The sequence below is a fragment of the Diplodia corticola genome (genome assembly GCF_001883845.1).
Source record: "Diplodia corticola strain CBS 112549 chromosome Unknown scaffold26, whole genome shotgun sequence".
In the NCBI taxonomy this organism is placed as follows: Eukaryota; Fungi; Ascomycota; class Dothideomycetes; order Botryosphaeriales; family Botryosphaeriaceae; genus Diplodia; species Diplodia corticola.
Window position 1 is genome coordinate 95539 of NW_017971505.1, and position 27274 is coordinate 122812.

A 27274-nucleotide genomic window follows, 5' to 3' on the forward strand; every position below is an offset into this window, starting at 1 on the left:
GCTCTTGCTACTGTCGAGAGAGCTGAATGGTCGAAGCAGGACACAGCCAGCCCAGTTTGGCTGCAGCTTGTGGATCAGCAGAATCTGGCGGAAGGCAGGCAACGTCTGCGACCGAGAAAGCGCAGAGGCGGACGACGGGTTGGCGTGGACTGCGACTGCCGATTGGGAGAAGGCTGTTTTGAAAGGATGCAACCCGATTGGCCGGACCGCGTCAATGCACAATCCTCACTTCCCCGGACTGCCCCATCGCAACCCATCGCGCCTTCTCCGCTGCCAGCTGGTTCTGTGACCGTTTCATCGTTGATCTGCGCGAGCATCATGGCTCCTTCCACCACATCCCTGCACGGGGCGTCGCCAGCGTTTCCCCCCGTCTGAGCCCATCTGAGCTGTTATACTTGGCTGCCATGGCCGACGATTCGTCGCGTCCGTCCAAGCGCACGCGTCAAGCCTGCGAAGGCTGCCGGTGAGCTATCGTGCAACCCGCTCTCCAAATCGCCCACTGAATCCCCACAGCCGCAAAAAGACACGTTGTCCCGGAGAACAACCCGCCTGCTCGCTCTGTGTACGCCTTGGCCAAATCTGCTCATACAGCGAGGGTAGCAATTATGGCATCAGACCCCAAGACCCCGACCAAAGCATTGTAGCTATCACCGAAATCAATGCCATTGAACTGGTCTGACCCACTCGCAGACCGAACGTTTGCGAAGCCTCGAGAGCAAGATGGACCTGATGCTTAGTGCGAGCGTGTTCGTCAAATATTTCCCCACCCAGTGCTTTGACGCTGACCTGGACACAAAGTTATCCGCCCTCCCATCAGGTTGCTGCAGCTGTGGCACCTGTGCCTGAACGGCCTTGGTCTGTTCCACCCGCACATGAAGCATCGCCGCAGAGTCCAAGGTATTGCCACGCTGCCCACAGTCAACTCCTCTGCCCGCACTGACTTGCCTCAAGTTCTTACCCTCCGCCAGAGGTACTGAATGACTTATTGATCCAATACGAGCAGCGTTGCAATCATCAGCCCCTGCCGCTGTTTTCACCCGGTTTTGCTTCCCACTTCTCGCGCACATACGAATCCCGTGACGACGAACTCGTGAGCGCTCTTCTTGCCACTGCATTCCGCCTTGTTCACGAGCATGACCATGTCATTGCTGCTGAAGCCTCTGCTACTTATGCTGCGAGAACTAATGATTTGATCACCAAGCGTTTGAACAACGGTGGAGTCAGTCTGGCAACCATCCAGGCTCTGTGCTTGCTTTCGTTCTGGGAGTTTACTGGTAATTCCCCCACCGTCGCCCTTCTATTTCACCTGCTTAACCTGGTAGCTGGGCAGAAAGATCGTTCCTGGCTCCATTTGAATATCACCCTCAGTCTTGCACAAGAGTCGGGGCTCACGAAAGAGCCGGATTGGGACATCGACTCGCCGGAGCTCGAAGAGCGTCGACGGTGTGCTTGGTCATTATATGTTCTCAGCTGCACGCTCGGACTGGAGCCGCCGCTTCCTGTTTTCACTTGTCGCTTTCCCGGAGCCATTCGCCCGCAGCGTGACGGTTCGCCGCAAACTTCAACGCAAGACACGGAGATAATATTGGCAAACAGCATCAAGCTGTACGAAATTTGGGGCCGAGTGCAGAACTTTGCTGCCCAGTCCGGCGCCGAAGCTGGCAAGAGCCTATGGACAGGAGATTCTGAATACGGCTCCATAGTCTCCGCATTGATGGATTACGAGTCTCAGTTCCCGGATGAACATCGCTTCTCGGAGCAGACCGCTGGCGCATTCAGCAATAATCCGGCATACTGGGCTCCCTGGTTCTCCATCCAATTCATGTACCACGCCATACTCTGCGTATTGAACCATCCTTTCCTCTTGTCTGTCAGGCTGGATCCTATCAAGGACAGCACCCCCCGAACTTTTCGGCAAAGTACCTCGGACCAGGTAAAGCTGCACTCCTACTGGGCCTTCCGTTTCATCACAGTCGCGAGGGAATTTGACTACGCTATAACAGATCCTTACATTGCATACGCTATCACAGTAGCAGCAACCATCTTTGACCATTACCGACTATCTGGAGAGACTCAGGCCAGGAGAGATGCGCAAGACAAGTTTATCAAGTGCATGGCCTTCGTTCGAAAGGTTGGGAGGATTTGGCCAATAGCCGCAAACATGGTGATATTTTCCAAATACTGGCTTAAAATAGCGAGCCTTACTGACTACAAAACAGGCACAATTGTTGCAAAGCCTCGAGCGGACCACTACTGCCCAAATCCAAACTGATACTAACTACTCTCGCGAGAGAATTGAGATTCTATGGACTCTCCTCAGCTACAGCGCCGTGAGCGCGTCATGCTCTGAGTCCGTACCCTCGCTATTCAGCGAATCTCTGCTGCCCCAGCATGCAAGACGTTCTTCCAAGCTTGTGGACATGCCTGCGTACCAATCCATTCCAGCCTGCCTGCCCTCGCTCAGCCGGGCAACATCAGGCGCTTTGGAAATGCAGACTCAGGGCAACCAAGCTCAGCTTACCGCCGACCCGCACGGTGGCTCAAACACACCGCTCGCGCCCGAGATCCGGCAATTCGAACAGTCTCTCCAAACTACACTTCTTGACGACGTCTTGGGAGCATCGTTCGAGTGGTGGGATCAAGGAAACCTCTGAACACTTCTAGACGGACGACACACTTCCAGACATACGACACACTTCCCGAGTTCCGCACCTTCTTTGCCACCAAGAAAAAAAAAAGCGCTTCATAGAATTCATTTCAAACCCAAAATCCCTTCAATCTTGCCTCGGCCTAAACTGCGCCATCGGTCCCACCTTGTTACTAACAAAAATATCCTCCAACTGAAACTCGCCCTCCCTCTCCCTGCCCGTCCCCATCCCCTTGGCGCCGGCGCCCACCTTCCCCAGCTCCCCGGGCGCCAACCGCATGTCCCAGGCCCACACCAGCCGCGCCAGCGCCAAGCTCAACTCCAGATACGCCATGGGCTTCCCGATGCAACCCCTCGGCCCCACGCTGAAGGGGTTGAACACGTCGTGCAGCCGCCGCACGCCCTCGTCGCCGCCCGAGGCCTCGACCTCGCCCGCCAGCCAGCGCTCGGGCCGGTACGCGAACGGGTCCGGCACGTGGTCGGCGTGGTGGTGCAGCGCGTAGATGGGGCAGCCGACGCCGATGCCCGGCGGGATGTGGCGGCCGCAGACGTCGAGGCCGCCGGGCAGAGTGAGGCGCGGCAACACGGCGCCGACGGGCGGCGAGAGGCGCAGGGCTTCGTCGATGCAGGCACGGAGGTAGACGCAGCCGTTGAGGGAGGGCCCGGAGCGGATGGATTCGGATGTGGCGAAAGTGGTGCGGATTTCGGCGGCGAGCCGGGCGAGGGCGGCCGGGTTGTGCAGGAGGTAGAAGATGGCGCCGGTGAGGGTCGTCGAGGTGGTGTCGGAGCCTGTGTTGTGTTGGATGGGTTGGCACGGGTCAGTCTTCTTTCCTTTTCTTTTTTTTTCTTTTTTTATCTTTGATTCGGGATGGGGAGAGGGAGGGAGAAATATACATACCGGCGATGATCAGGGTGTTGCTCTCGCCCCAGAGCTCTTGCTTGCCGAAGCCCTCGCCCGTCTCCGGGTCCTTTGAGTTGAGCAGGTAGTAGAAAAAGTCCTTGCGGTCCGACTTCCACACGTCGCTCTGCGTGCGCTGGCCCACCTGCTTGCGGCTGAAGGCGAGGTATCTGTCGCGGTCCTGGTTGATCTTGCGGAACAGCAGCCTGTCGAGCCCGGATTGGTGCAGCCAGGGCATCGGGCCGGTCTTGAAATTTTGCCCCATCAATCAGCTACTTTTCTCCTTTCGTGGCGAGGGGGGGAAAAAAAAGAGGAGGAGGTGGTGGTGATGATGGGTGATCTCGTCGATCAACCAAAACATGTATGTATGTATGTATGTACTTACGATATTATGCCTCTTCGCCGCCTGCGTCAGCAAAAACGCCGCCTCCCGATTCTCGGGCACGTCGCCCTCGAGCATGCTGAACGACTTGCCAAACGCCAAATCGCCCATGACGTCGAAGCCGAGATAGGTGCACCACTCGGCCACGTCGCGGGCGGGCGACCAACCGTCCGGCCCGCCGCCGCCGGCACTACCATGACCAAGGCCATGACCATCACCATCGGCGGTAGCAGCGGTGAGTTTGCCCACGAACGCGCGCACGTAGCCGAGCACGTAGTCCTCGACGCCCTTGAGCGCCTGGTCGGAGAAGGCGTGCGACATGACGCGGCGCTTGCGCGCGTGCGCGTGGCGGTCGAGCGCCGTGTGCGTGCTGAAGGCGCCGGGCACGGCGGGGAAGGCCAGGTAGAAGTCGGACTTGCGCACGTTGGCCCGGTGGCCGTAGATGGCCTTGAGCGCGGCCGGGTCGTTGACGGAGAGCGTGTTGGGGCCGTAGCGGACGAAGGGGCCTGGGCGGTTTGTTTTTAGTTTCTGGTTTTTTTTTTGTTTGCTGTTTGGGTAGTGATGGGGTTTTGTGTTTCTTTCTTCTTGTTTTTTTTTTTCATTTGGTTTGGGGGACTGCATGTGTCGGTGGAGAGAAGGGGAGGTAACGAACCATAGCGTTGGTGCAGCTCGTAGAAGTCGAGATGCTTGTCTCCGCGCCAGGCATGGTAGACGTCTCTCCAAGGGGTGGTCTTGGCGAGGAAGGGCCCGGGATAGCCGGCCAGAGGGTGGAAGGTGAGACGGTAGACGGCGAGGAGGGCGAGCTGGTGGATGGATGGGATGCATTAGCCGGTGATCTCTGCGCAGTGCCGGCCAATGGGAGCATCGCGGGCAGGGGTGGTGCTCACGTAGACCACGAAAGCCGCAGACGCCGCCGCCGCAACGTAGGCGGGCAGAACGGCCATGCGCGTCGTGTGCTCGAGTATCGGCGTCATGCTGGCGGCGGTTTGCCCTGGGGAAGACGACTGCAGGCCGTTGTCGAGGTAAGATGCTGGGGCTTTATGAAGAGAAGGCGGACCGTGTCTCCCCGGCCTGCCCGGAAGACGGTCCGTTAGCGGCGGCTACTCAAGGCCCATATCTATCGTCATCCCCCCGCATGTTCTCCTTTCCCCCGCTCCTTTCCAGACGCTATCTACATCCTTCCAACGGCTTACAAACCTGCCGAAAACGACCGGTCAACCATGGCGGGGCAGCGAGCACCGTGCCCAGAGCCTTTCCGCCGTTCGGCGCATATCCATCACAAGCACCAGAAACTGGACGTCTCTGGCGCAGACTTCAGCTAGAGCACTTCCAATTCCGACCCCTCTTCGACCTCCCCAGCCATTTGGCTTTCCGTTTGCAATACCTCGTGTGTGCGTCCACTAAGGATTCACCGAATACGAGTGTTCCTTTGATCACCACCTGATCGGCCCCGCCCTGATGATCAAAGATGACCGGTTGCTGACGAAATGTCCAACATGCAATCGTTCATAAGGAGGCTGCCACAATCCAATGACTTGTCTTTCGGGCTCACACAATACCCTTCCGTGCACAAGGCACAACCCAAAACCATAAAGTGAACCTATTCACATAGTCCTCGCACACCCTCTTGGTCAAGGCACAAGGGGTCTAACAAAGAATATTTGTGGCCAACCTTCTACAAAGTTTCGTTGCGTTACGGTTGACCTCGGCACGGGGACTTCTCAAGCCATGGACCGCGGGTTCCAAAAGAACTCCTCTCGTGAAGTTAATGACAGTGCTCTCAAGACATGAAGTACTCCCTAGTCGTCAACGCAACAGACGGGGGTCTTTATTCGTACTAGAAATGATCGGCGGATGATCCAAAGCCCCAACCTTGATAAAAAGACCCTGTTAGCAAGATCTGATGAACGCCACAAAAGGCCGATCTACTGAGCACATCATCTATCCTTGTTTTTAATAGTAGCTTATATCAACGCAGACTTGGTCTTGGAAGAACTATTTTACTTCCGTTGCCGCAGTTTTGAAGTACTCGATTACGAACGTACTCCGGTCGAGCTTGCTTGGAAAGTTGACCCTAAGCCGAAACCAAGCGCTGAATCGGGATGGACGCGGTGTCTACCTTGTAGATGGTCCTCGTTTAACGTATTGTGAGATTTCTTTCTACACTTTTACTCATTTTCCCCACTACATACCTTTATCTTCGTTTTCACCACGTACCTCAACGACTTTCTGAAAGATTTCCTGATGCCTGTCCGGAGCTGTGTATCAGAATGCGCAAACAGGGGGGTTACTGCGGGGGTGGGGAGATCCGCACTTTATTTGACGACTTTGTAGTAGTACAAGCTCCACTACTACGCGTTAGTGTGCCCAATGGTGTTTCTGTATGAAAGACATCACCGCCCTTTTAGGCCTGGAGAGCAATTAGGGGTCGAGATGGGGGCCGAGTTCGGGATGTTCGGACCTATTCTTGTCCGGTTGTCAACGGTATCTGGTGGTTCAGACCGGAATGCGCTCCAACGCAGTCCTATCCAGTGGTTTTGGGTGCCTGGTGGCTGCCTGCATGCCAAGCTACGTGGCCACGCCGAGTATAAAAGAAGCCTTGACTGTGCCATATCGAGCACGCTTCCGGGCTAATTCAAAGCTTAGCCTTCTTAACCTTCACACGACTCCACCATGCACTCCAATGACGGTAGCGAGTCTTGCACCGATGTGTAAGCCAGTTCACCCTGTCACCTTCACCCCAGTCTGATTCATTCTCAGGTTGATTGTCGGTGCTGGCCCGGCTGGGTTGGCAGCCGCCTACTGGATGGCGCAGTACGGCATCGACGCCCGCATCATCGACAAGCGCGGCACCAAGGTCTTTACCGGCCAGGCCGACGGTCTACGGGCGCGCACACAGGAACTGTTCGACAGCATGGGCATCCAGGACCGGGTATCTCGGGAGTGCAAAAACGCTACCGAGTTCCACCACTGGGTAGGTATCACGTGCCTCGAATACTTGACCTGGACCCTCGCTGACTTGATAGAACCCCGATGGAAAAGGGGGACTCCAAAGATCGGCAGGTACCAAGTTTTCCAAGGAGTCGTATTTCAAGTCCCGATTCTTCATCAGCGGCTTGAATCAGGGGCGAATCGAGCGCTTCATGCTGGACGCCATCAAGGAGGCGAAACCAGATCTCGAGGTCGAACGCGGCATCATCGCCGAGACGCTCGAATGCGACGAGCAGCTTGCGGCGGATCCAGAGTCCTATCCCATAACGGTCAAGTTAAGGGCGCTGAGCGAAGAGGAAGCCAATCCTTCACCGGCATACGGATCTTCCGGGGTGCGCGACGGCCTGTTCCGCAGTAATTTGTCTCCAGATGACTGGGAGGACCTGGTCAACAAGAGCAAGGCTAGAGCGGGAGCAACCGAAGTGGTCAAGGCCAAGTACGTAATCGGCTGCGACGGAGCGCACAGCTGGACGAGGAAGCAGCTGGGCATCAAGATGGAAGGAGCCGCTACCGATTCCATCTGGTACCATTGACCCCCCGATCCCGCTGTACTCCTGGTCGCCTTGTTAACCTCCTTCAGGGGTGTCATGGATATCGTACCCATCTCGAACTTCCGTAAGAGGCATCTTCCCGGTCTCCAGCTCTGCAGGTTGCTGACACCTGTGTAGCTGATATGCGTCACTCCTGCACCATCAAGAACGACGCGGGCACCATCCTGCTGATCAGCAGAGAGCGAGGCCTCATGCGCCTCTACATCTCTCTGGCTTCAGCCGACGACCCATCCAAGCCCGTCGACCGGTCCACCATCAGCCTCGACATGCTCAAAACCACCGCCCAACAAATCCTCCACCCTTACGAGTTCGACTTCAAGATCTGCGACTGTCTGCCACCCCTGACATTCCCTCTTCCCGCGAGTACCCAACAAACACTGACCCTTTCTTCTTCCTCTCCATCCAGGGTGGTCCGCCTACCAAGTCGGCCAACGCGTCGCCTCAGCCCTGTCCGACCCGGCCGACCGCATCTTCATCGCAGGGGACGCTTGCCACACGCACTCGCCCAAGGTCGGCGCCGGCATGAACATCAGCATCCAAGGTAACGACACATGTTTTTTTCTTTTCTTTCTTTCCCCTCCGGCCGCACACACGAAGCGCGTATATACATACATGCAAAGCCACTGACCGACCGACCGACTGACCAAAACCCATCAAACAGACGGCTTCAACCTCGGCTGGAAAGTGGCGTCGGTCGCCGCCGGCCTCTCGCCCGCCACGCTCCTCCCCACGTACGCGCTGGAGCGGCACCCCGTCGCCCGCCGCCTCGTCGAGTACGACCGGCACTGGTCGCGCCTCTTCCTCCCGGCGGCGGAAAGGCGGCAGCAGCAGCAGCAGCAGCAGCAGCAGCAGCAGCAGCAGACGGCGGCGGCGGCGGTGGCGAGTACAGCAGTGGCAGTACTGGGGAAAACGGAGACGGAGACGGAGACGGAGACGGAGCCCGAAAAAACAAAAGCGGACGACTTCGCCAGCATCAGCGCGCGCTTCGAGGACTTCGCCCAAGGCTTCGCGCTCGACTACCCGGCCAGCGTCGTCGTCGACAAGAGCAGCAGCAGCAGCGCAAGTACATCCGCGCGTCACCGCCACCGCCACTGCCGCCTGATCCCCGGCGAGCGCTTCTGGCCCGCAAAACTGACCAACCAAGCCGACGGGCGGGGCGTGTGGTCGACGGCGGCGATGCGCAGCGACGGGCGGTGGCGGGTGGTCGTGCTGGCTGGGGACGTCGGCGTCGGCGTCGGCGTCGGGCGGCCGCGGCAGAATACCACCACCATGGCGCGGGTGGCGGCGCTGTGCGGGGAGCTGGAGCGGCGGGTGGTGCCGCGGTTCGGCGGGCGGAAGGTGGTGGACGTGATGGCGGTGCATTGCGGGGATCGGGGCGGGCTGAGCGTTTTCGACTTCCCGCGGTTGCTGAGGCCGGTGGATGGGGAGAGGGGCGTGGATTACGATTGCGTTTGGGTGGATGAGAGGGTCGAGGTCGATGCGTTGGATCGCCATGGCGAGGCGTATGCGGCGTGGGGCGTGGACAGGGAGGCGGGGGCGGTGTTGGTGATGAGGCCGGATCAGTGTATTGGGTGGTTTGGGGAGATGGAGGATGTTGCGGGGATGGAGAGGTATTTCGAGGGCGTGTTGAAGCCCGTGTTGTAGAAGCGTGCAGAGAAGACCTATGATAATGAGCTTTGACGGCTGCGATATAACATGTATGATGAAAAGAAAAAAAGAAAAAAGGAAGCCGCATAGTCATGTATGACCGGTTATTCACCCAGTACGACTAGAATCCGCACTCTTTCCACTCGATCATCATACCCACCCATCATCTTCACGAACCCGCGACCAAAAAAAAAGTAAAAAATCAGCCATTCCCAGCCCCAGCCCCCCGCTCAAACACCTTCGCGCTCCCATCCCCACCAATATAATACAAAACCTCCTTCTCCTCCATCCTCCGCTCTTCGCTCCCGCTCCCGCTCCCCTCTCCCTCCTCTCCGTCCCCATCATCATCCGCGTTATCCCCCCTCGTAACCCTCAACACCCCACTCACATCCGCCGCAAACCCCGTGTCCAGCAACCGCAAACTCACCACCCAGTCCGCCCCGTGCGCCAGCCCAACCACCAGCGCCGCCTGCGCCGCCTCCAACGGCGTACTGCCACCACACGGTCCTCCCTTGTCGCCGCTGTTGTCGTGCTGATGCGCCGTCACCGCGTCCACGGCGGCCGCCACGAGCGGCGCGTCGGCCGATACCGAGACTACGGCGGCGTGCACGTCGGCGCGCAGGGCGAGGAGGGTTGATGCGAAGTCTGCGGGTGTTGTTGTTGCTGTTGTTGGCGTGCTGGTGGCGGTGGCTGCCAGGAGGAGGTCTGGGGCGTCGAGGACGAGGAGGATGCGGCGGGCGGGTGAGGTGCTGAGGAGATGGGCGCGGGCTTTTTGGACGACGGCTTCGAGGTGCGGGAGGGTGGGGCTGGTTAGGCGGAAGGTCGGTGGTGGTGGTGGCGCTGTTGGGGTTGCAGCTGGCGCGGCGGAGGGTTGTTGTGGTGATGCTTGCGGAAGGGTGCGGGGCGTGATGGTGCGGCCGGAGCGGACGGGCATGGGCGAGCTGGGATGAGCGGCGGTGGGGACGGGGGATGGTGCGGCGTCGGAGGCGGCGTCGGCGGGGAGGAAGAGGTTGGAGAGGCCGTCGACGAAGGCGAAGCGGTTCTGCTGGGCGAGACGGGCGAGATCGAGGCCCTGGTGGGGTGGCCAAGGTCAGCGTGCATCTTCTGAGGGTGTGGATGGATGGATGGATGGATGTGCTAACCCCAGCTCTGCGGCTTTCCGTCTTCCAAAAATCCCAATCCCGCAGGAAGCTGACGAGGATCACGGCCGTATCCTCATCTTGGCCTCTCAGTCCGTTGTTGTTCTCATCTGGGCTCGTGGCGGGCTTCCGCGCATCATGTCCGGCGAAGGCGCCGCATAGGTACCGTATGACCAGCCAATTGGTGCTGGCGCCGAGGACGCTTGTGAGGAGGTGTAGCGAGCCAGCTGGAGGCAGGCGTACGTATGGCTGTAGCAAGGGCGGAATGCGCGACGAGGACGGCGGCATGATGGGAGCTTAGGTTGGCTGCGAAATTTTTGGGCGCGGGGCCCTTGGGGAACGCGCCCGCCCGCCGCGTGTCGTCATCGCCCAAGACGCGTCGGCCAGGCTGCATCACATGCGCGCAACCGTCGTTCAACATTAAATATCCATTCATCATTCGTTATCTCATAAGCAAGCTCAGCTTTACGATTAGCATTCTGCCCGCCCCGTCCCTGCTCTAGCCCTCGAAGAACGGCCTCTCGGCCTGCGGCGTGATCCTAATCATATGCCTTCTGGTCTTCCCTTCCTCCACCCTGAAGTCCCTTAGCGCAGAGCTTTGGCTTTGTTAGCTCTAGATCGGCCAGGTTGTTATCATGGGTTCCTTACTGCTGCGTCACACGGTTGTCGTAGACGACGACTGTCCCCGGCTTCCAACGCACCCGAATGTGCCAGTCCTGTCCGCGTTCGATGTGGTCGAAAAGGAAGCTGAGAAGGGCGTCTGCGGGAACAAGTCAGTCCATCGCCAACTCCACGCTCCTGGCACAGGGGCATCGCAATACCGCTTTCCTCGCGCTTCCATCCAACGATCCTCTTGGTGTACAGCCTGTTGACGTAAAGGGAGGGTTTCTTGGTCACCTGCAGGCCTTCTGTTAGTCCAGGAAATGCATTTGGGAACTTCCAGCCTACAGGGTGAAGGCGAACAACGGGATGCTCTGTCTCGACCGGCTCTCGGATGTAGCGGTCCCGGTGATCATGGACTGATGCTTGGTCGTAGCCGGAATGCACTGCACGCAGCCCATGGAGCCTCTCGCGAAACGATTCAGACAAATGCTCGTACGCTGCCGTGGTCGAGAGATAGAGTGTGTCGCCACCAGACGGTGGCGTGCTCAGAACAAAAAACGTCGTCGTCCCCATGCCGTTGCTTGCACCTGGTCAGCAATCTCCCAGGTGCTACACTCGGGACCGCCGAACTCACATCTCATAGCTCATGTCACTGTGCCATTTGACGCTCGTTATGTTGTCCTTGATCTCATTGTCAACAGCGCCAGCACTGGACTTTGTCAGCATGACCACTTTGAGAGACCGCAGAGCGACACATACGTAAAGTCACGGTAGACTGGCAGTATCTCCGGGTAGTCTTTGATCTGCCCACCCATCTGATGAACGTGTAGCGGGCCAAAGTGCTGCCCATATGCTTTCCAACGCTCCGGTCCGGCTTCCGAAAACTCTTGGTCTTTGAAAACGACGACTCCTCTCTCGGCTGCAAGCAATGCCACTTCATCCAGTTGTGTTGAAGACAACTCGATCAACTGAATGCCGCGGATCTCAGTTCCGATGGCCGGCGTGATTTCCTCGACTACAGCACCCGGCGCACCGAGAAGATTCGCCTTCTTCGGATCAGCCCGGAGACCGACATCCTCATGCGCGAACTCTTGCAACGGAGGCTGCAAACCGGGCGTGTGATGCGACAGGTACTCCTTGTATTTGTACTGCGGCAGTGTTAATCATAGGCTTTGCTCTCCATCATGATGTTTGACTGACCGCTTCTTTATCATAGTCTATGGACGTCTCCGCACGCAACTGCACCTTCTGCTGATTCCCAGAGGATTCCGTCGTCGATGTCTCGGTCGCCATGGCCAAGGCGCTGGTAGTAGTCTTCAAGGTACGGCGAAGCAGTCAAGCCGGCGAAGAAGAAGTCAAAAAACGAAGTGAAAATATGCTTCACGCCGGGAAAAGCGGTAGTCATTTTTTGTAGGCTGTATCTTCGGTGCTGGCATGGTTGTTGCCGACAAGCTCCAGCTCCATTTTAGCAATCGGTCGCTGCATTGCGACATCATCCCGACCCCATACGCCATTTGCGGACAGCCCATTCAACACGGCAATCTCCCCCCACCGGACCCCGACTTACCAGGGTATGACCCCGCCAATATGTCTTACGGCTTATTCGACGGCTCGGATGGAGCTATCCATTCCAGCTATCCTTTATCAGTTGGCATCATTTGACCCGCCTATTGCTGCAACACACCTTCCCACTGCTGACCTACCAACTCACATGTCGCTTATTTGCCATATCGGATATCATGGCGTGCTGCCGACAGAGCGACCACGCAACCTGATTGTGCAGCTTGCCCAAGGCGTAATGCGTCCGCGTGGCATTCATAGGAATCAAAATTTCACCAATGCCGCATCTTACCGGCCCCTACCATTTTCTCAATCTAGGACCATGACAGCCAAGTCTCCAGAAGCTAAAGATACCATAGTTACTGTGGCGCCGCAGCAGCAATCCTCCGGCGATGCTGACGAGGGGCATTTATCAGTTACTGGTGTTCAAAAGAGCCGCGCATCAAAGCTGGCCCGTAAGATTTGGGGCGATGATGCGCGAGAGCGCAAGTACCTCCGGAAAGTCGATGGCATTTTTTTGTGAGTCGAAATACATCCCAGACTGTATACCGCGACTCTGCAGTCTGATCAATCCACAGTTCGTACGTCTTGTTGGGCTACTTTATCAAGTATCTTGACCAGGAAAATTACAGTAAGCACAAGGACTTCCCGGCAGCACCAAAGAAACGAAGCAAGAGAAAGACGGCAGCTTGACAAATCTCCGCGCTGGTCAACTTCCTCCAGGACAAGGCGCTGATATCCATCTGCACCTTCAGGCAATGCATTTGTCAGCGGAATGAAGGAAGATGTGAGCAAACCAATAACGTCTTAATCTGGTTCAGCAGAAGGCTGACCCGACACCCGAGTGTAATAGCTCGAGCTCTACGGCAACGAGAGAAATCTCTTAAACACATTCTTCAACATCGGCATCATCATCGGTACAGTACCAAGCCAGATGATTCAGCTGAAGTATGTCCGACCATCGATCTGGATCCCGTCCTGTGAACTGGCTTGGTCGATCCTGGTCATGCTCATGGCTACCGCGAAGAAGGTCGAAACCATCTATGCCCTCCGATTTTTCGTCGGCCTTCTGGAGTCTTGTGCCTTTCCCGGCTACGCCGCTATCCTCGGCAGCTGGTACAGGCCCTCCCAATTGGCAAAGCGCATGGCGTTATTCGAGCAGAGCAGCGGCATAGCCGGCATGTTCAGTGGCTACCTGCAAGCGGGTCTGTACACGGGCCTGAACGGCACAGCCGGGCTGGCTGGCTGGAGATGGCTCTTCGTTTTCGATGGCATCATATCGATCCCCATCGCTATTTGGGGCTTCTTCGCGATTCCAGATCTTCCGAGCAATACGCGAGCGTTCTATCTGAATGCAGACGTGAGTGAAGATTTACCGCGTCTACGAAGCAACCGACTGACATATCTCACCAGGATCGCGCCTACGGCACCCAGCGCATGGAGAGGATCGGACGCAAACCTCCCAAGAAACTCACATGGAAAGCTCTCAAAGAAGTCTATACAGGCTGGCAAATCTGGGCGTTTATCGTACCATACCTGTAAGCCTTTCCTTCCAAAGTGATGCAAAACCAGAGCTTCCTCCACTCAACCGCCACCAGGATGGTAGCCGAAGCCTACATGGGCCGCAGCTTCTTCAATCTCTATCTGAAAGACCGAGGCTACTCCGTCGTGCAGACCAACATCCTGCCCACCGCCGGCAACGCCGTCAGCATCGTCGCGGCCTTCGTTTTCGGCTGGCTGTCGGACGCCGCCGGATCGCGCCTGCTCGTGGTCAACGTCGTGCAAGCGATCGTGCTCGTGTCCAACATCATAATGGTGGTGTGGCACGTGCCGGAAGCGGCGCTCATGGCAGCGTTTTACCTCGCGTACGTGGGAAGCGCAGCACAGCCTGTCGTCATTGTGAGCGGGACATTCTCTTCGATATCGACGGGTCGCTGACCGAAATCCGTCCAGTCTTGGGGCCATGAGATCACCCAGCACAATGCCAACTTGCGGCAGTTGCTCGTGGCGACGGGTAACATATTCACGTATGCGTTTGGCGCCTGGGTTCCCGGTGAGTCTGCGTGTGCTCCTGCTGCTGTATACTGAGCGATATGATGCTGAATCTGGTACGCAAACAGTCGTGCTATTCCCTACGCAGGATGCTCCGCATTACAAGTATGGCTATCAGTTCTTGATCGCGTTCGGACTTCTGGCTGTCGGAGGGATGTACCTGCTTGATTATCTGTACAAATGGGACAGGTCGTTATCACGTTCTACTCAATTAGGGTGCAACGCTGACACGCAAATAGAAGACGTCACCCCGAGAGGTACCGAAACGTTGAAGACGAATCTGAAGAGCCAGGTAGACGGATCCAAGGAACTACTAGGTGACTTCTCTACTTGCACATTTTGATACACTTTGGTGCCAGTATCTCGAGAGCCAGCGAGTGTGAACAGACATGGGGAAGAAGAGGATCACAACTCGTCTACATATCAAATAGAAGCTATTGACGTGAAGAGTTTCAATGAGCTTTGAACAAAGCACCCACACCATTGGATAAATCGTATACACACCCCCCACATTTGATGCATCTTGACACTTCGCTCATCATTTACTAGTACACACGACAGAAACCTATCTCCCTTCATCGGCTCGTCATCACCCTGCAAAATGCTTGCATGAAAGGGGAGAAAATCAAAACGTGGAAATAAGGCAACAAACTAACCCTCGCTACTGACACAAAGCCTCGAGAACGATAACACGCCCCCAACGGCCAGGACTGGCTCGCGCAGTTACATGCAACCTTTCCACTCAAACCGCCGTCAAAAGTCCTTCGAAGACGCTTTATGCCGCACGAAACATGCACACCAACAAACAGCAACTGTGGCATCAAGCCTGCTGCAGGCAGAGCAACGGTGGTATTCTCTCCGCACAAACGCCTTGACCATGACGAAGATGGGCGCGATGAGAAGTACGAAAAGAGGAAGAAAGAAGAAGGGATCTGGTGAAGACTGCGCCAAGGCAGCATGGGAGCCCCCATGATAACAAAAAAATGCGTCTCTAATTAGGGAATACTACGATTCCACGCTATGAAGAGCACGCCTCACCAGTCCTCTTTTTTGTTTTTTTGCGAGAGCGAGAATAAAACCCGTACTGTTGTAAACGAGAAAAAGGTATCTGTGCGAGTTGGAACGGGAAATCAAACAGGAAACCAAAAAAAAAAAAAAATCGCATAGCGTGGCTGAGATGAACAGCTGGGGTACTAGGGGCACTAAAAACTTGAGGTACGGGGAATACAGAATCGTGAAATAAATGTTCAAAAAACAAACAACGGCAATAACAACTGAAACTCCTCGAGGCTGGCATGACAATTCATGGTTCCCGAATCCGCCAAAAGGCGCATTCCAAACCCATGTTTGGAGCGTAAAAGAAGTGACTTGCCTCATCGATCCATCATAGCAGCGTCCTGACTCAGACTTATCCATAATCGTGGCGAAGGAACATGCGCTGCTTGTCTTTGTGTTGTCAAATCTCCATCGTCAGGCACGTGGTGGAACAAGTTCAATATCTTTGCCCCTTCATTAGATCATCGCTGCTCCACCCGGTCCAGGGCCGGTCGGAGAGCCCGGCGAAACGCCATTCATCGTCGCAAGGGTCGGCGTCCTAGAATTGGCATCGTCGCTGCCATTGCGCTCGAGGCCCCCTTGCATTGCTGGAGATGGCTGCTTTGCATGTTGCGAAGACGACGGCGTGGACGCATACTGCGGCGTCGGATGGTCGTCTTCGTCTTCGTCTTCATCATCCAAGTCCAGACGCTTACGCCACGAGCCAAGACTCTCGCCAATGTCTGCCTGTTCAGTCGTCGGGGTACGGTCGATGTACGAATGTTGACTGAGGCGGTAGGCCTTGTTCGTACTCTCCCAGTGCGAACGCAAAGACTCGAGTTCAGTCGCCAGACTGTCCAGGGCCATCGAGTTGCGGGTTGCCGCTGCGGCAGCCTGCGGATTCGGAGGTGTGACGGTGCGCTCGGTGGTGTCGGTAGCTTGGCTGTAGATGCTATCGCCTGCAATGCTGCCGTGTGATCGGTGATGGCTATGGCCATGCGAGTGATCGTCATGGCCGTGGGGCTGGAGCACCATTTGAGACTGGCGACGATAGTTGTCCACGCTGTTTTCGAACTGGTCAAGGAACATCTGAACGCGTTGCTCGGCATCTCTTGCGCGCTCTTCCAGAGAAACCTTTTCGCGTTGAAGGCTCTCCATCTCAGCGCGTTGCTGAGCAGAAACATGCTCGAGCTGCTGAGCTTGACGCGCAGCAGACTCCTGCTCAACGCGAGCGGCCTCCAAGTCGGTCTGAAGCTGTTGAATCTGGCTCTCAAGCTGCGTGACAGATTCCTTGAGCGTGCCCTGCATGTTGGTGATTTGTGATCGAAGGGCATCACGCTCAGCCTCCCAGTTGGAGTTTGCGTCCTGGTTAGGGCTGAGGCCTCTCTGTCTCGCTTGGCTGAGCTCCTTCTCCAGCTCCCCATTGGTGGCTTTGTACCTCTCCAACTCAGACTTCATCTTTGTGAGCATTTTCTCCGTTCCGCGAAGGTACTTGACTGCGGCCTGGTGGTCGTTGTGCAGCGCGGTGATCTTCTCCTCCCACTCTTTGCTGATTTCAGCCTCACGGTTCTCAAAGCTTGCCCGCATCTCATCGTGCGCCTTGAGGCTGGCATCGAGCTGTTGTTCAAGCTCACGCACGCGATTGAGCTCAGGGGTGCTGAAGCGTGAGCTGGGACTGTCAAGCGCCCGAGAGCGTCGGTGTTCCGCAGCACTTGTGCTGATGCCACGCTCGTCCAGCAAGTTCTTGAGAGTTTTGAGCTGAACCTCGTGCGCATTAGCTTCGAGAAGCTGTCTCTCGTACTGCTGTTGGAGTTCAGATTTATCCGACTGGAGCTGCTGCATCTCCCGCATGGCGTTCTGCAGCTGCTTCCGGATCGACAAACCCTCCCTGCTTGCCTGCTCTTGGAACGTTTCCAGGCCGGCGATCCGTTCTTCAGCACGGCGTAGTTTCTCCGAGGCGAGGTCGGCAGCTTCTTGGTTCTTTCGGACCATGGCGCTCGCTGCATCAAGCTGTTGCTGCAATATTTGTACCCTTTGGTCAGAGACGTCTTCATCCGTGTCTTTGTCGGTGGCTCGAGCCAATCCATTGAGCACGGCTTCCCGGTGCATTGCAGCTTCTTCGGCATGTTTAGCAGCAATCTCCTCGGAATCCTTGAGGCGCCGAGCGGTGCTTTCGAGTTCACGTTTGCTATCTTCGTGCTCTGCGCGGATCTTGGCGAATTGCTGTTCGAGCTCGCTGCGCAGGGTCCGTTCGTCGTCGAGCTTCGATTCGAGCAGGGCTGCTTTGTCCGTGGAGGCGTTAACGGCAGCACGAAGCGATTCAAGAACACCGGAGTGGTTCTTGACGTCGTCAAGAGCCCTAGAAAGCTTCCCGCTAAGCTCGGACTTGTCTATGGTAAGCATTTGCGCGGATGCCTTCGCTTCGGCAGAAGAGGCTGATTCTTCACGCGCAGCCTTCTCCGCCTCATGAAGCTCAGCTCTCAACGACTCCAACTCCATCATAGTCCGCTGGCGGTAGGAATCGAGATCACTCGCGCGCTTCTGTGCGGCCTCGGCGGTTTCTTCGGCAAGAGTGCGTGCCCGCTTCTCGGACTCCATCTCGACCAAAAGACCATCGACCCGCGAGGACAGCTCAGTTTGAGCAGCAAGAGAAGCTGCTAGGCGCCTGTTCATGTCGTTCATCCGATCCATATCAGGAGTCATGTTCCGGTTTCCATCGGGCTGCGGAGTTCCTGCTTGGCTTCCACCGTGCGCAGCAAGTTTGGTCTTTGCATACACTGCCTCACCGATAGCGGCATCCCTTTGCCTTTCTATCTGAGCAATCTTGTTGGCAGCTTCGACCGCTTGTGCGTCAATGGAGTTTTGAACCTTGGCCAATTCAGCTCTCATCCTGATTAGAGCTTCCACGAGTGGTTTGTCGTCGTCGCCAAAGGCCTCCGCGGCCCTCTCGTCCAAAACAGGGCTATTTGATGCATTGGCCTGGTAGCCGGCCTTGCGCGCCAAGGCCAATTCGGATGCAAGCCAAGCGTTCCGGCTTCGCGCAGCCTCCAGTTCCCGCACAACTTCCTCGCTCGGCGCCTTTCCAGATGGCGAGGACCCCATTCCGCTGTCGATTGGCTTTTCCACCTCGCGGCTTGCTGATCGCCTGTGCTTGTGGCCCTCTGAGGATCCGCGAGGAGAGTCTTGCACAACATTGTCCAAGGACTGCTGATGACGTGAACGAGATTCAGACCGCGGCGGCGGCCCACTCTTTACAGAGTCGACCGAGTCCTTGTGGAGATGAGGTGGCTTCGCTTGAACGGGACTGCGAACACCACGCGGGCTCTGTTCCCGGCCTTGGTTTTGCATGGCGCGTTGTGCAACACTCTGCGGCTCATTCTCCCGCATTGACGGGCTGTCTCTGGCCACGGGGGATTCCCTGGCCACGGGAGACATGGCGTCTCGATCGAGCGCGGCGGCTCTTGCCGTGTCAACCGTAGGTCCAAATCCGGATGCCTTGGTAGGAGTTTTGCTGCCTGGTCTGGCACCATTTGCCCTGGGCTGTGGAGCTTGTTGTTGCGGAGGAGGTCCTGAAGATGCTACAGGTCCTCCGACGGTTCGAGGGAGAGGAAGGCGTGAGCCGCCAGGACTGTTTTGCGGGCTGCCAGCAACAGGAGGTCCTTCAGCTGGCCTAGCGGGGGGAGCTCCCATGGGGCCAGCCATCATACTTTCGCGGCCTGCCCGACTCTGCGGAATTCCTGATCCTCCACCGCTCATCTTCCGTACAGGCTGTCTCTCAACAGCAGTCGCAGGAGACTGTTCGCTTGACGGATACCTAATCTTGGAAGTGTCCAGGACGTACGCCATGCTCAACTCATTGCGATCCGGGGCAGAAGAGCTCGGCTCGCCGGCAAGTACCACGATGTGTTTTCCATAAGCAGTCATGCTGTGTCCAGAGCGTGGGGATGGCGATGGGCCCATGTTCTGAAACATGTACCACCGGCGCGACGTTATTTTGAAAGCGGCCAAATCACCCAAATCAGTTCCTTCTCTTGTCCGACCTCCGAAGACGTACATGGTGTCCTGGACGATGGCGGCGGCGTGCCCTTCTCGCGCAAGCGGGATATAGCCAATGCAGTCAAGCTCCGACCAAGAATTGGTCTTAGGATCGTAGGCCCAGACATCACTAAACCAGTTTACACCGTCTGTGCCACCGAACCTAGCGGGTGTTGTTCAGTCCTCACGTAGAAAAGGTATTCTCGATGCGACTTACAGATATAGCTTGTCGTTCCAATTGACAATGGAGTGGTTAGTTCTCGCCGGGGGAACATGACCGGGGGCTGGGCCACCGTCTGCGCTATTCGGAATGAGCACCTCCCATCGGTTGTTCGGGACTTGCAGCGCATTCAAATCAAAAGCAACCAAATCGTTGAAGAAAAAGCCCTCGACCTGGCCACCAAAGATATAGATCCGTGATCCCAAAATGTTCAACGTATGACCATAACGACCGGATGGCCTCGGTCCTGCCGGCAGGGCGCGCGACCATTGCTTCGTTGCTATTTTGCGTCAGCCTGTCAGCTCGAGAGATCGGCGCGGGGTTAGACATACATGTGTTTAGAAGATAAAGCGTGTCGTCAAGGAGATCGCCCTCGTCCAATTTAGTATCGCCGCCAAACACAATGAATGCATTCCCAACCAGCAGACTGGCATGTCCAACTCTGGGGCCTGGTCCCTCCGAGGTCGTAGCAACAGGATGACACGCCATGTTCCCAGCGCCTGCTTCGGTCATCCACAGATCGCCCTTCACGGTGGTGCCATTAACCAAACCGCCCATAAGATATATGCTGCCGTCCTTGGACGCGAGGGAATTGACTGCGGCTCCATAGCGCGGGAACGGGCTTGCGGCGGTTGTGAAATTTAGGCGGCGTTGAGACCACGGGTAGGGGGATTCGGAAAGACCGCGCGGCGGGGGAGCTTGCGAGGCACGCCCGTTCTAGCGGACATGTCAGCATCAGCACGACTTGCGGTGCGCTCGGCCCCACGGCGATTGGGCAGTGGCGAAGACGCTCGGCGCAGAAAGACAGGGCTAAGATGTCAATTACCTGAAGCTGGGAGTTGGATCGCTCCCGCAACTTGGTGGGCTCCGGACTCGCGGTATGTTCGGTGCCCTGCAGGGAGCTCACCGAGTTGTTCACAGAGGCGGTGGGCGTGGGTGTCTGGGCCTGCGGCGAGTTCCTGGCCGGCTCGGCCTCGCGCGGCGGAGGGCCGGCTCGCGCGCCATTGGCAGTGGGTATGGACGAGGCTGGCGGCGGGCCATCGGACGAGGTGATGTTGCGCGACGCGGCAGGGAGGGCCGACGCGGGCGGTTGCTGCTTCTTGGACTTGAACAGGAACGCCATGGGCGGCAGCGGGGCCTAGGGCCGGTCGCAAGGTGGTAGGGCCAGCGGTGGACCGGCTATCTGGACATCCAGACGCTGGGCGGGTGGAGCGAAAGGAGGACGTTTCGGATGGTGTTGACAAACGTCGCTGGGGGTGGACCAGATGTCTTGAAGCGGATGGCGGCCGCACTCATGAATCACCGTCTGTGCGCCGGTTTCCGCAGCGGTGGAAGGCGCAAGCTCCGGGCCGTTTGATGGCAGCGCTCGAGAAATTGGTAGTCGGGGGTGTTCGGGAAATCTTGAGACAGAGGACACGGGAAGAAGGGGTCGCCGCTGGGCTGCAAGAGGCCTCGCGTTCGCTGGTGCTGGGTCGCCGTGCAATGCAACAAGCACTCGGGCCGCGCCAGAAAGTCGTCGCGTGCGAAGAGCAGCAGGGCTTAAGGCCTCTCGTTATACCCGCCTGGTCCCTGAGGCGGCCTTGGTGATCTCCACGGAGTCATGTTACTCGTCCAAAATTACAGCTGGTCGACCGCGCAAGTCGTCTCTGCCGGGCCCTTGAGCGCCGCCCGGCTTCCCCTGAGGATCTGCGCCTAGCACACCCTGCAATTGGCCGCCGCGAACAGAGCGCGCATGGCCGCGAGCCCTGCGGAGGCGGGCGCGCGGGTCATGCTGGCACGCAAAATCCAGCGCTACAGCCGCCGGGCAAGACGACCGAAGGGGCAGGAATGCATGTGGCTGGTGGTGTTAGCTTCTGTGCATTCCAGGCGAGCATGCCGTCACGCAATTTCTCGCCAGCGGCGGGCGGGATCCCTGCAGCGCCCGTCCGAGGTGTCTTATCGCTTATCGCTCGTCCGAGGCGCATGCAAGAGGCGCGGCAAGCACAACGCATGTCCCTGCCCCGAACCCACCAAACCCGCGGGGAAAATAGGCATGCGCGGCTTGGTGTGCACAGTAGACAGCAGCAAGCACCAGCGTTTCCCTCGCCCTGCCAACCAGAGCGCACACTTCCTCGACGTCCGCTTGGTGACGCTGGATGCAGCTGACCGGCCTGCGCTTTCCCATTGGCTGGCGCACACCGGGCGGTCAGACTGCGGCCGGTGAACTTCGAGCTCGAGGCTGCTATCCTGTCGGGCAACCACGAAGGTCGCGTCGCTCACTCACTCCGTCGGTGAGCTTTCTTCAGAGCAACACCTCCCGCCCTCACCCCACCGCAAGCGCCCCGCTTCCGCCGCGCTTTTAACCGATGGGCCTTGCTTTGCTATGAGGGTTCTCACGTCAACGCCTGGGGCGAACGATCCTCAACCCGCCGACATCCCGCATTCACGCACAGCTGCTGCCGCAGCTCCTCAGCACAGCGACCAGCGCCCCAACACCCGTGACCGTCGAGACGGCGCCCTGAGCCCCCGCTCGTCATCCGCCACCAGAGCGCCCGAACACCGCAGCGGAACCATGGCTGAATCTCGCGTCAACGGCGCAAACGGATCTGCGCCCGCGCGACCACTGATGCTGCGCGCAAAGAGCGATTTTGGACCGCGACACAACGAGCACCAAGTGCAAGATGAGGATGAACACGAGCACGGTGATGGAGAGTGGACCATCCGACACGGTTGGGAGTCTCAGCTCACTTCAGAGGAATACCAGAATCTATTGAGCTCGACTTTTTTCATGTACTTCACCGACAAGAAACACGAAACCAATGGCAACCCCAAGGACGACAGTGAGATATATCCGCTTCAGGAATGGCGCATGAAGGACAGGCTGAAGACGGTCTCGGCTGTGCTCGCCCTTTGCCTGAACATTGGTGTGGACCCGCCCGATGTGATCAAGACGAACCCGTGTGCGAAGTTGGAGTGCTGGATCGACCCCACCATCTCGACAGGGACCTCCGGTCACACTCCCATGAACAACATTGGGAAGGCGCTGCAGACTCAGTACGAACAGCTGAGCATGCGCACCCGTTACAAGCTGTGTCTTGACCCGACAGTCGATGAGACTCGCCGGTACTGCTCCACACTGCGCAAGAACGCCCGTAACGAGCGTGTCCTGTTCCACTACAATGGTCATGGTGTGCCGAGGCCGACCTCGTCGGGAGAAATCTGGGTCTTCAACAGGAACTACACCCAGTACATTCCCATCTCGCTTTACGATCTACAATCGTGGCTCGGCGCACCTAGCCTGTTTGTGTATGACTGCTCCGACGCAGGTCTCATCATCCAGAATTTCAACAAATTTGCAGAGAAGCACGAACAAGAGAACGCTGAGGTGCTGAGAAGGGAGCCTAATGCAGAGATCATGGACTTCAGCGACTGCATACATCTAGCAGCGTGCAGGGAGAAGGAAACTCTGCCCACCAACCCTGATCTTCCGGCTGACGTATTCACGTCGTGCTTGACCACGCCCATTGAAATGGCTGTCCGCTTTTTCATCCTACAGAATCCTCTGCCGACGGGAATAACACTTCAGGATGCGGCAAATATTCCAGGGCGCGTCTCTGAAAGGCGTACTCCGATTGGTGAGCTCAACTGGATCTTCACAGCCATTACGGATACCATTGCATGGAACTCGCTGTCCAAGCCGCTGTTCAAGAAACTTTTCCGCCAGGATCTGATGGTTGCGGCTCTCTTCCGAAACTTTCTGCTAGCGCAGCGCATTATGCGAGTGTATCACTGCCACCCCCAGTGCTACCCGGAAATTCCCGAGACTCATGATCACCCGCTGTGGAAAAGCTGGGATCTGGCCGTGGAGATGATCCTCGCTCAATTGCCGAACTTGATCGCTGCAGAACGGGGAGAGAAGCAATACGAGTATCAACACTCCAACTTCTTTGCGGAGCAGCTCACGGCCTTCGAAGTCTATCTCGACCAGGGTGGCGCCATGGAGCAGAGAGTTCCTGAGCAACTCCCTATCGTCCTTCAGGTTCTCCTCAGTCAAGTGCATCGTCTCCGTGCTTTGATATTACTCAGCAAATTCTTGGATCTTGGTCCGTGGGCTGTTAACCTAGCCTTGAGCATTGGTATCTTTCCCTATGTTCTGAAGCTTCTGCAGTCACAAGCCATGGAACTGAAGCCCGTCATGGTCTTCATCTGGGCCCGCATCTTGGCAGTAGACCAATCGTGTCAGACCGATCTGCTTAAGGACAATGGATACACCTACTTTATCAGCATTCTCAATCCTAACTCGGGTATCCCAATCGGCAATCAGAGCGAACATCGCGCCATGTGTGCGTTCATTGTTGCCATGTTCTGCAAAGATTTCCACCAAGGCCAGGTGGTTTCACTCAGCCCGGAGGTCTTTGAGAGTTGTCTGGGTCACCTTGGAGATTTACACAACCCCCTTCTCCGACAATGGTCATGTCTGTGCCTGAGCATGCTGTGGGTCGACTACCCTGAGGCCAAGTGGACTGGCATCCAAGTTCAAGCCCATCAACGCCTACTTTTCCTACGCACAGATCCAGTTGCCGAGGTGAGAGCCTCGATGCTTCACGCTCTTACCACGTTTTTGGGCATTCCCGATGTCACCCCTCAGGTCGCGCAGATTGAGGAGTCGATTGCTGGAAACCTTTTGTTCATGGCACACGACGGCAACAGCATGGTTCGGAAAGAACTTCTCGTCTTCTTCTCCACCTTCGTGGCACGATATGACAACAAGTTTGTCGTTGCTGCTTTCAAGCAGCTTCAGGAAGAGCGAAATGCGCTTCGAAAGTCCTACGAAGGTGTTGAGGAGGTTAACAGTGACGCAGGAACGGAGTCGCCTAGCGTTCTGCCCCAGAACACCGTTTTCTCGGCCATGTGGAAGGATATCCTTATTCTCTCCGTTGACCCCAACCCTGAGGTCGCAGACAATGCTTGCGTAATAGTCGACTACGTGCTGAACGCAGTTCTTGAGTCACCTCTTGCATCATACGCGCAGACTCTAATGGATGAGATCGCGCAGATCAGCGCTGAAGCCAAGAAGAAGGCGCCTCGTAGTTCATACGCGGACCAATCTCATTCAGTACCGCAGCCATCCCAGTCAGCTGAGCCGTCCGTCCCGTCAAAGCAAGACGGCTTCCTGTCCGCCGGTATGCGTAGGACCGCAAGTGTTGCTGCATCTCTCAAGAACCTGGCGTTTGGCTCGCACTCAAGCTCCGACGGAAGTCCAGTAAACAGCACGAAGAGCATGACTAGGTCCAACACTACTGGATCACGCGGTCGCATCCCTAGCGAGTGGAATCGTCCACCTGACGAAAAGGACTCGGTTCGCACAGCAATGTCGTCGAACTCTCCGGACAAGGTTCCCACAACGCGGACGTACCGGCGGCGTGACCCTCACCAAAAGCCGAGCATTCCATTGAGGAGTAAGTTTTTCGAATGGTCAGCGGAATACTTCCGCGAGCCGCAGATGAAGCCTACCGAGGGCGATGAACCTGGCAGCATGGACTATAACATGCGACTGTGGCGCCGTAATCGTAACGATAAGATCATCGCCGAGACGCAGCCGCTCAAGGACGTTGCAGGAAGCAATCGGTGGGACCGACCAAGGGGTTTCTTCAACAATGGCAGCCAGCCTCAGAAAATGTGCTTCCATCAGTTCGAGGAACATCTCATTGTCACAGACGACAGCGACACGGTTTGGTAAGTCACGTATCTACCTTTGTTGATGTTGTAAAGAGCCACCTACCTGATTCTATATAGTGTCTGGGATTGGGAGCGGCACACTCGCCTCAACCGCTTTTCGAACGGCAATCCGGTTGGATCGAAGATGACAGAAGTCAAGTTCATCAACGAGGATGACCAGGCGTTGTTGATGACTGGGTCGTCTGACGGCGTTGTCAAGCTTTACCGCGACTACGAGGACCCTAGCAAGGTGGAGCTTGTATCGGCTTTCCGCGCCCTGACCGATCTAGTACCCAGCAACAGGTATGCTGGGCTCGTCTTCGACTGGCAGCAAGGCCGTGGCCACATTTTGGTGGCTGGTGACGTTCGCGTGATCCGTGTCTGGAATGCCGGAAGCGAGACGTGCACGCAGGTAGGCTTAGTCGCGTCCAGTGCGGATTCCGCTCGGTGCTAACTACGATGACCAGGATATCAATGCCCGATCGGGCTCTTGCATCACCTCGCTTACATCGGACCAAGTCGAAGGCCAGGTGTTTGCGGCCGGCTTCGGCGACGGCGCGGTGCGCATATACGACCAACGCATGGAAAAGAAGCGCGAGATGGTAAAGGTCTGGAAGGAGCACAAGCAGTGGATCACAAACATCCATCTCCAACGCGGCGGTCAGCGCGAGCTTGTCAGCGCTTGTCGTGATGGCGAAGTCAAGCTGTGGGACATTCGCATGGACCGCAGTGTGAAGACCATCCAGGCAACAAGAGACACGCTTAGAAGCTTGAGTGTGCATGAGCACGCGCCGGTCTTCGCAGTGTAAGTTCATCATTCTAGGCGCTCGCGAACCAATGCTGACAGCAACAGTGGTACGGAGCGTCATGTTGTCAAGCTGTTCAACCTGAACAGCGGTAAGTCTCTCTCAAGCTTTGAGCCATACTCGGGCTTCCTCCAAAACAAGCGGTATACCCCCATCTCGACGACAGCCTTCCATCCGCACAGGATGATGATCGCAGGCTCGGCGCTGCACGATTCACACATCAACATCTACGAGTGCAGCGGACTGGGCAACTATTCCGATGGTGGTAACCGCGAGTGAGACTTAATACGTTAGACCGGTGGGATAACGTTCTCTTCTATTCTCCCTGAAGCTTGCGAGCCTCATGCTCGTCTAGGGACTTCGATTCTTCTCCTTCCTAACCTAGGGTGCTTTGTAGCGATTTGATTTCTTCTCCTTCTGGGAACGGTTCATTAGTCACGGTCTGCATACTGCATTCGGTGGTGGTTCACATAGCGATGGCGTCTACGGCTTAATAGTAATGACGAGATGGAGTGGGATGGGTGCGAGCGGGTGGCTTTTGACCGCCGCTTGCTCTGCTTGCTGGACCGACATTATGGGGCTTGCGAAGGGTGGTTAGTCAATCGAGCTCGAGTGTTTTGCAAGGATAAGCATCAAGTCGATACCGTCGGTGTCCCTATGCAATGACCTCTGGCGGCGGTGTTTTGAGTCACCATCTGAGCGAGCTTGCAGTATACAGGCAAACCAGAGAGCAATTCGACCGCCCACAAGCCCAGAAAATCAAAAGAAGTTGCAGCTATTTATTAACCTTTGTAGTTGGGCTATGTGAGTTCAGTGGCAGATAATAACATGCCTACCGAAATGGAACGTTCATTGCTCAGGATCCGCAGGGCGGCGGGAAAAGCTTGGCTTGAGCGCCAGAGCACCCCACCACACGTCACCCCGCCTGGTCGGCGAACGGAATTTTCGACTCATATCAACAACCACCTTCGTCACTCCACGCCTAACACGGTCACCGCACTCCGACGCCCG

At 56.8% G+C, this 27274-nt stretch overlaps 8 protein-coding genes across 8 annotated transcripts; 4 read left to right on the forward strand and 4 right to left on the reverse strand.

Moving 5' to 3' along the window:
- Positions 1–659: 659 nt before the first annotated feature.
- BKCO1_2600037 (c6 transcription) lies at positions 660–2654 on the forward strand (the record flags this gene model as incomplete). The annotated part of the gene is made up of 4 exons (XM_020273435.1): positions 660–736; positions 799–897; positions 952–2164; positions 2220–2654. The coding sequence occupies 4 exons, from the start codon at positions 660–662 to the stop codon at positions 2652–2654; spliced, it is 1824 nt and encodes a 607-aa protein (XP_020130262.1).
- Positions 2655–2774: 120 nt separating this feature from the next.
- BKCO1_2600038 (cytochrome p450 monooxygenase) lies at positions 2775–4901 on the reverse strand (the record flags this gene model as incomplete). Its single annotated transcript, XM_020273436.1, has 5 exons — positions 2775–3436; positions 3546–3792; positions 3931–4433; positions 4580–4730; positions 4815–4901. The coding sequence occupies 5 exons, from the start codon at positions 4899–4901 to the stop codon at positions 2775–2777; spliced, it is 1650 nt and encodes a 549-aa protein (XP_020130265.1).
- A 1699-nt stretch (positions 4902–6600) lies between these two features.
- On the forward strand, positions 6601–9113 carry BKCO1_2600039 (phenol 2-monooxygenase; the record flags this gene model as incomplete). Its single annotated transcript, XM_020273437.1, has 7 exons — positions 6601–6638; positions 6688–6901; positions 6954–7441; positions 7499–7533; positions 7587–7799; positions 7876–8010; positions 8131–9113. 7 exons carry the CDS (start codon positions 6601–6603, stop codon positions 9111–9113), a joined length of 2106 nt encoding a protein of 701 aa, XP_020130266.1.
- Positions 9114–9318: 205 nt separating this feature from the next.
- BKCO1_2600040 (uncharacterized protein) lies at positions 9319–10543 on the reverse strand (the record flags this gene model as incomplete). The annotated part of the gene is made up of 2 exons (XM_020273439.1): positions 9319–10188; positions 10259–10543. The coding sequence occupies 2 exons, from the start codon at positions 10541–10543 to the stop codon at positions 9319–9321; spliced, it is 1155 nt and encodes a 384-aa protein (XP_020130189.1).
- Positions 10544–10754: 211 nt separating this feature from the next.
- Positions 10755–12151, reverse strand: BKCO1_2600041 (alpha-ketoglutarate-dependent taurine dioxygenase; the record flags this gene model as incomplete). Its single annotated transcript, XM_020273440.1, has 7 exons — positions 10755–10851; positions 10904–11015; positions 11077–11152; positions 11204–11438; positions 11493–11567; positions 11618–12006; positions 12059–12151. 7 exons carry the CDS (start codon positions 12149–12151, stop codon positions 10755–10757), a joined length of 1077 nt encoding a protein of 358 aa, XP_020130188.1.
- A 589-nt stretch (positions 12152–12740) lies between these two features.
- BKCO1_2600042 (pantothenate transporter liz1) lies at positions 12741–14853 on the forward strand (the record flags this gene model as incomplete). The annotated part of the gene is made up of 9 exons (XM_020273441.1): positions 12741–12937; positions 12997–13049; positions 13174–13205; positions 13272–13778; positions 13832–13956; positions 14017–14317; positions 14372–14471; positions 14539–14762; positions 14830–14853. The coding sequence occupies 9 exons, from the start codon at positions 12741–12743 to the stop codon at positions 14851–14853; spliced, it is 1563 nt and encodes a 520-aa protein (XP_020130187.1).
- A 1129-nt stretch (positions 14854–15982) lies between these two features.
- On the reverse strand, positions 15983–20883 carry BKCO1_2600043 (cell polarity protein; the record flags this gene model as incomplete). The annotated part of the gene is made up of 4 exons (XM_020273442.1): positions 15983–19703; positions 19758–20040; positions 20093–20477; positions 20587–20883. 4 exons carry the CDS (start codon positions 20881–20883, stop codon positions 15983–15985), a joined length of 4686 nt encoding a protein of 1561 aa, XP_020130186.1.
- Positions 20884–22122: 1239 nt separating this feature from the next.
- On the forward strand, positions 22123–26542 carry BKCO1_2600044 (regulatory associated protein-mtor; the record flags this gene model as incomplete). The annotated part of the gene is made up of 4 exons (XM_020273443.1): positions 22123–25475; positions 25536–25869; positions 25925–26262; positions 26311–26542. 4 exons carry the CDS (start codon positions 22123–22125, stop codon positions 26540–26542), a joined length of 4257 nt encoding a protein of 1418 aa, XP_020130194.1.
- Positions 26543–27274: the final 732 nt, after the last annotated feature.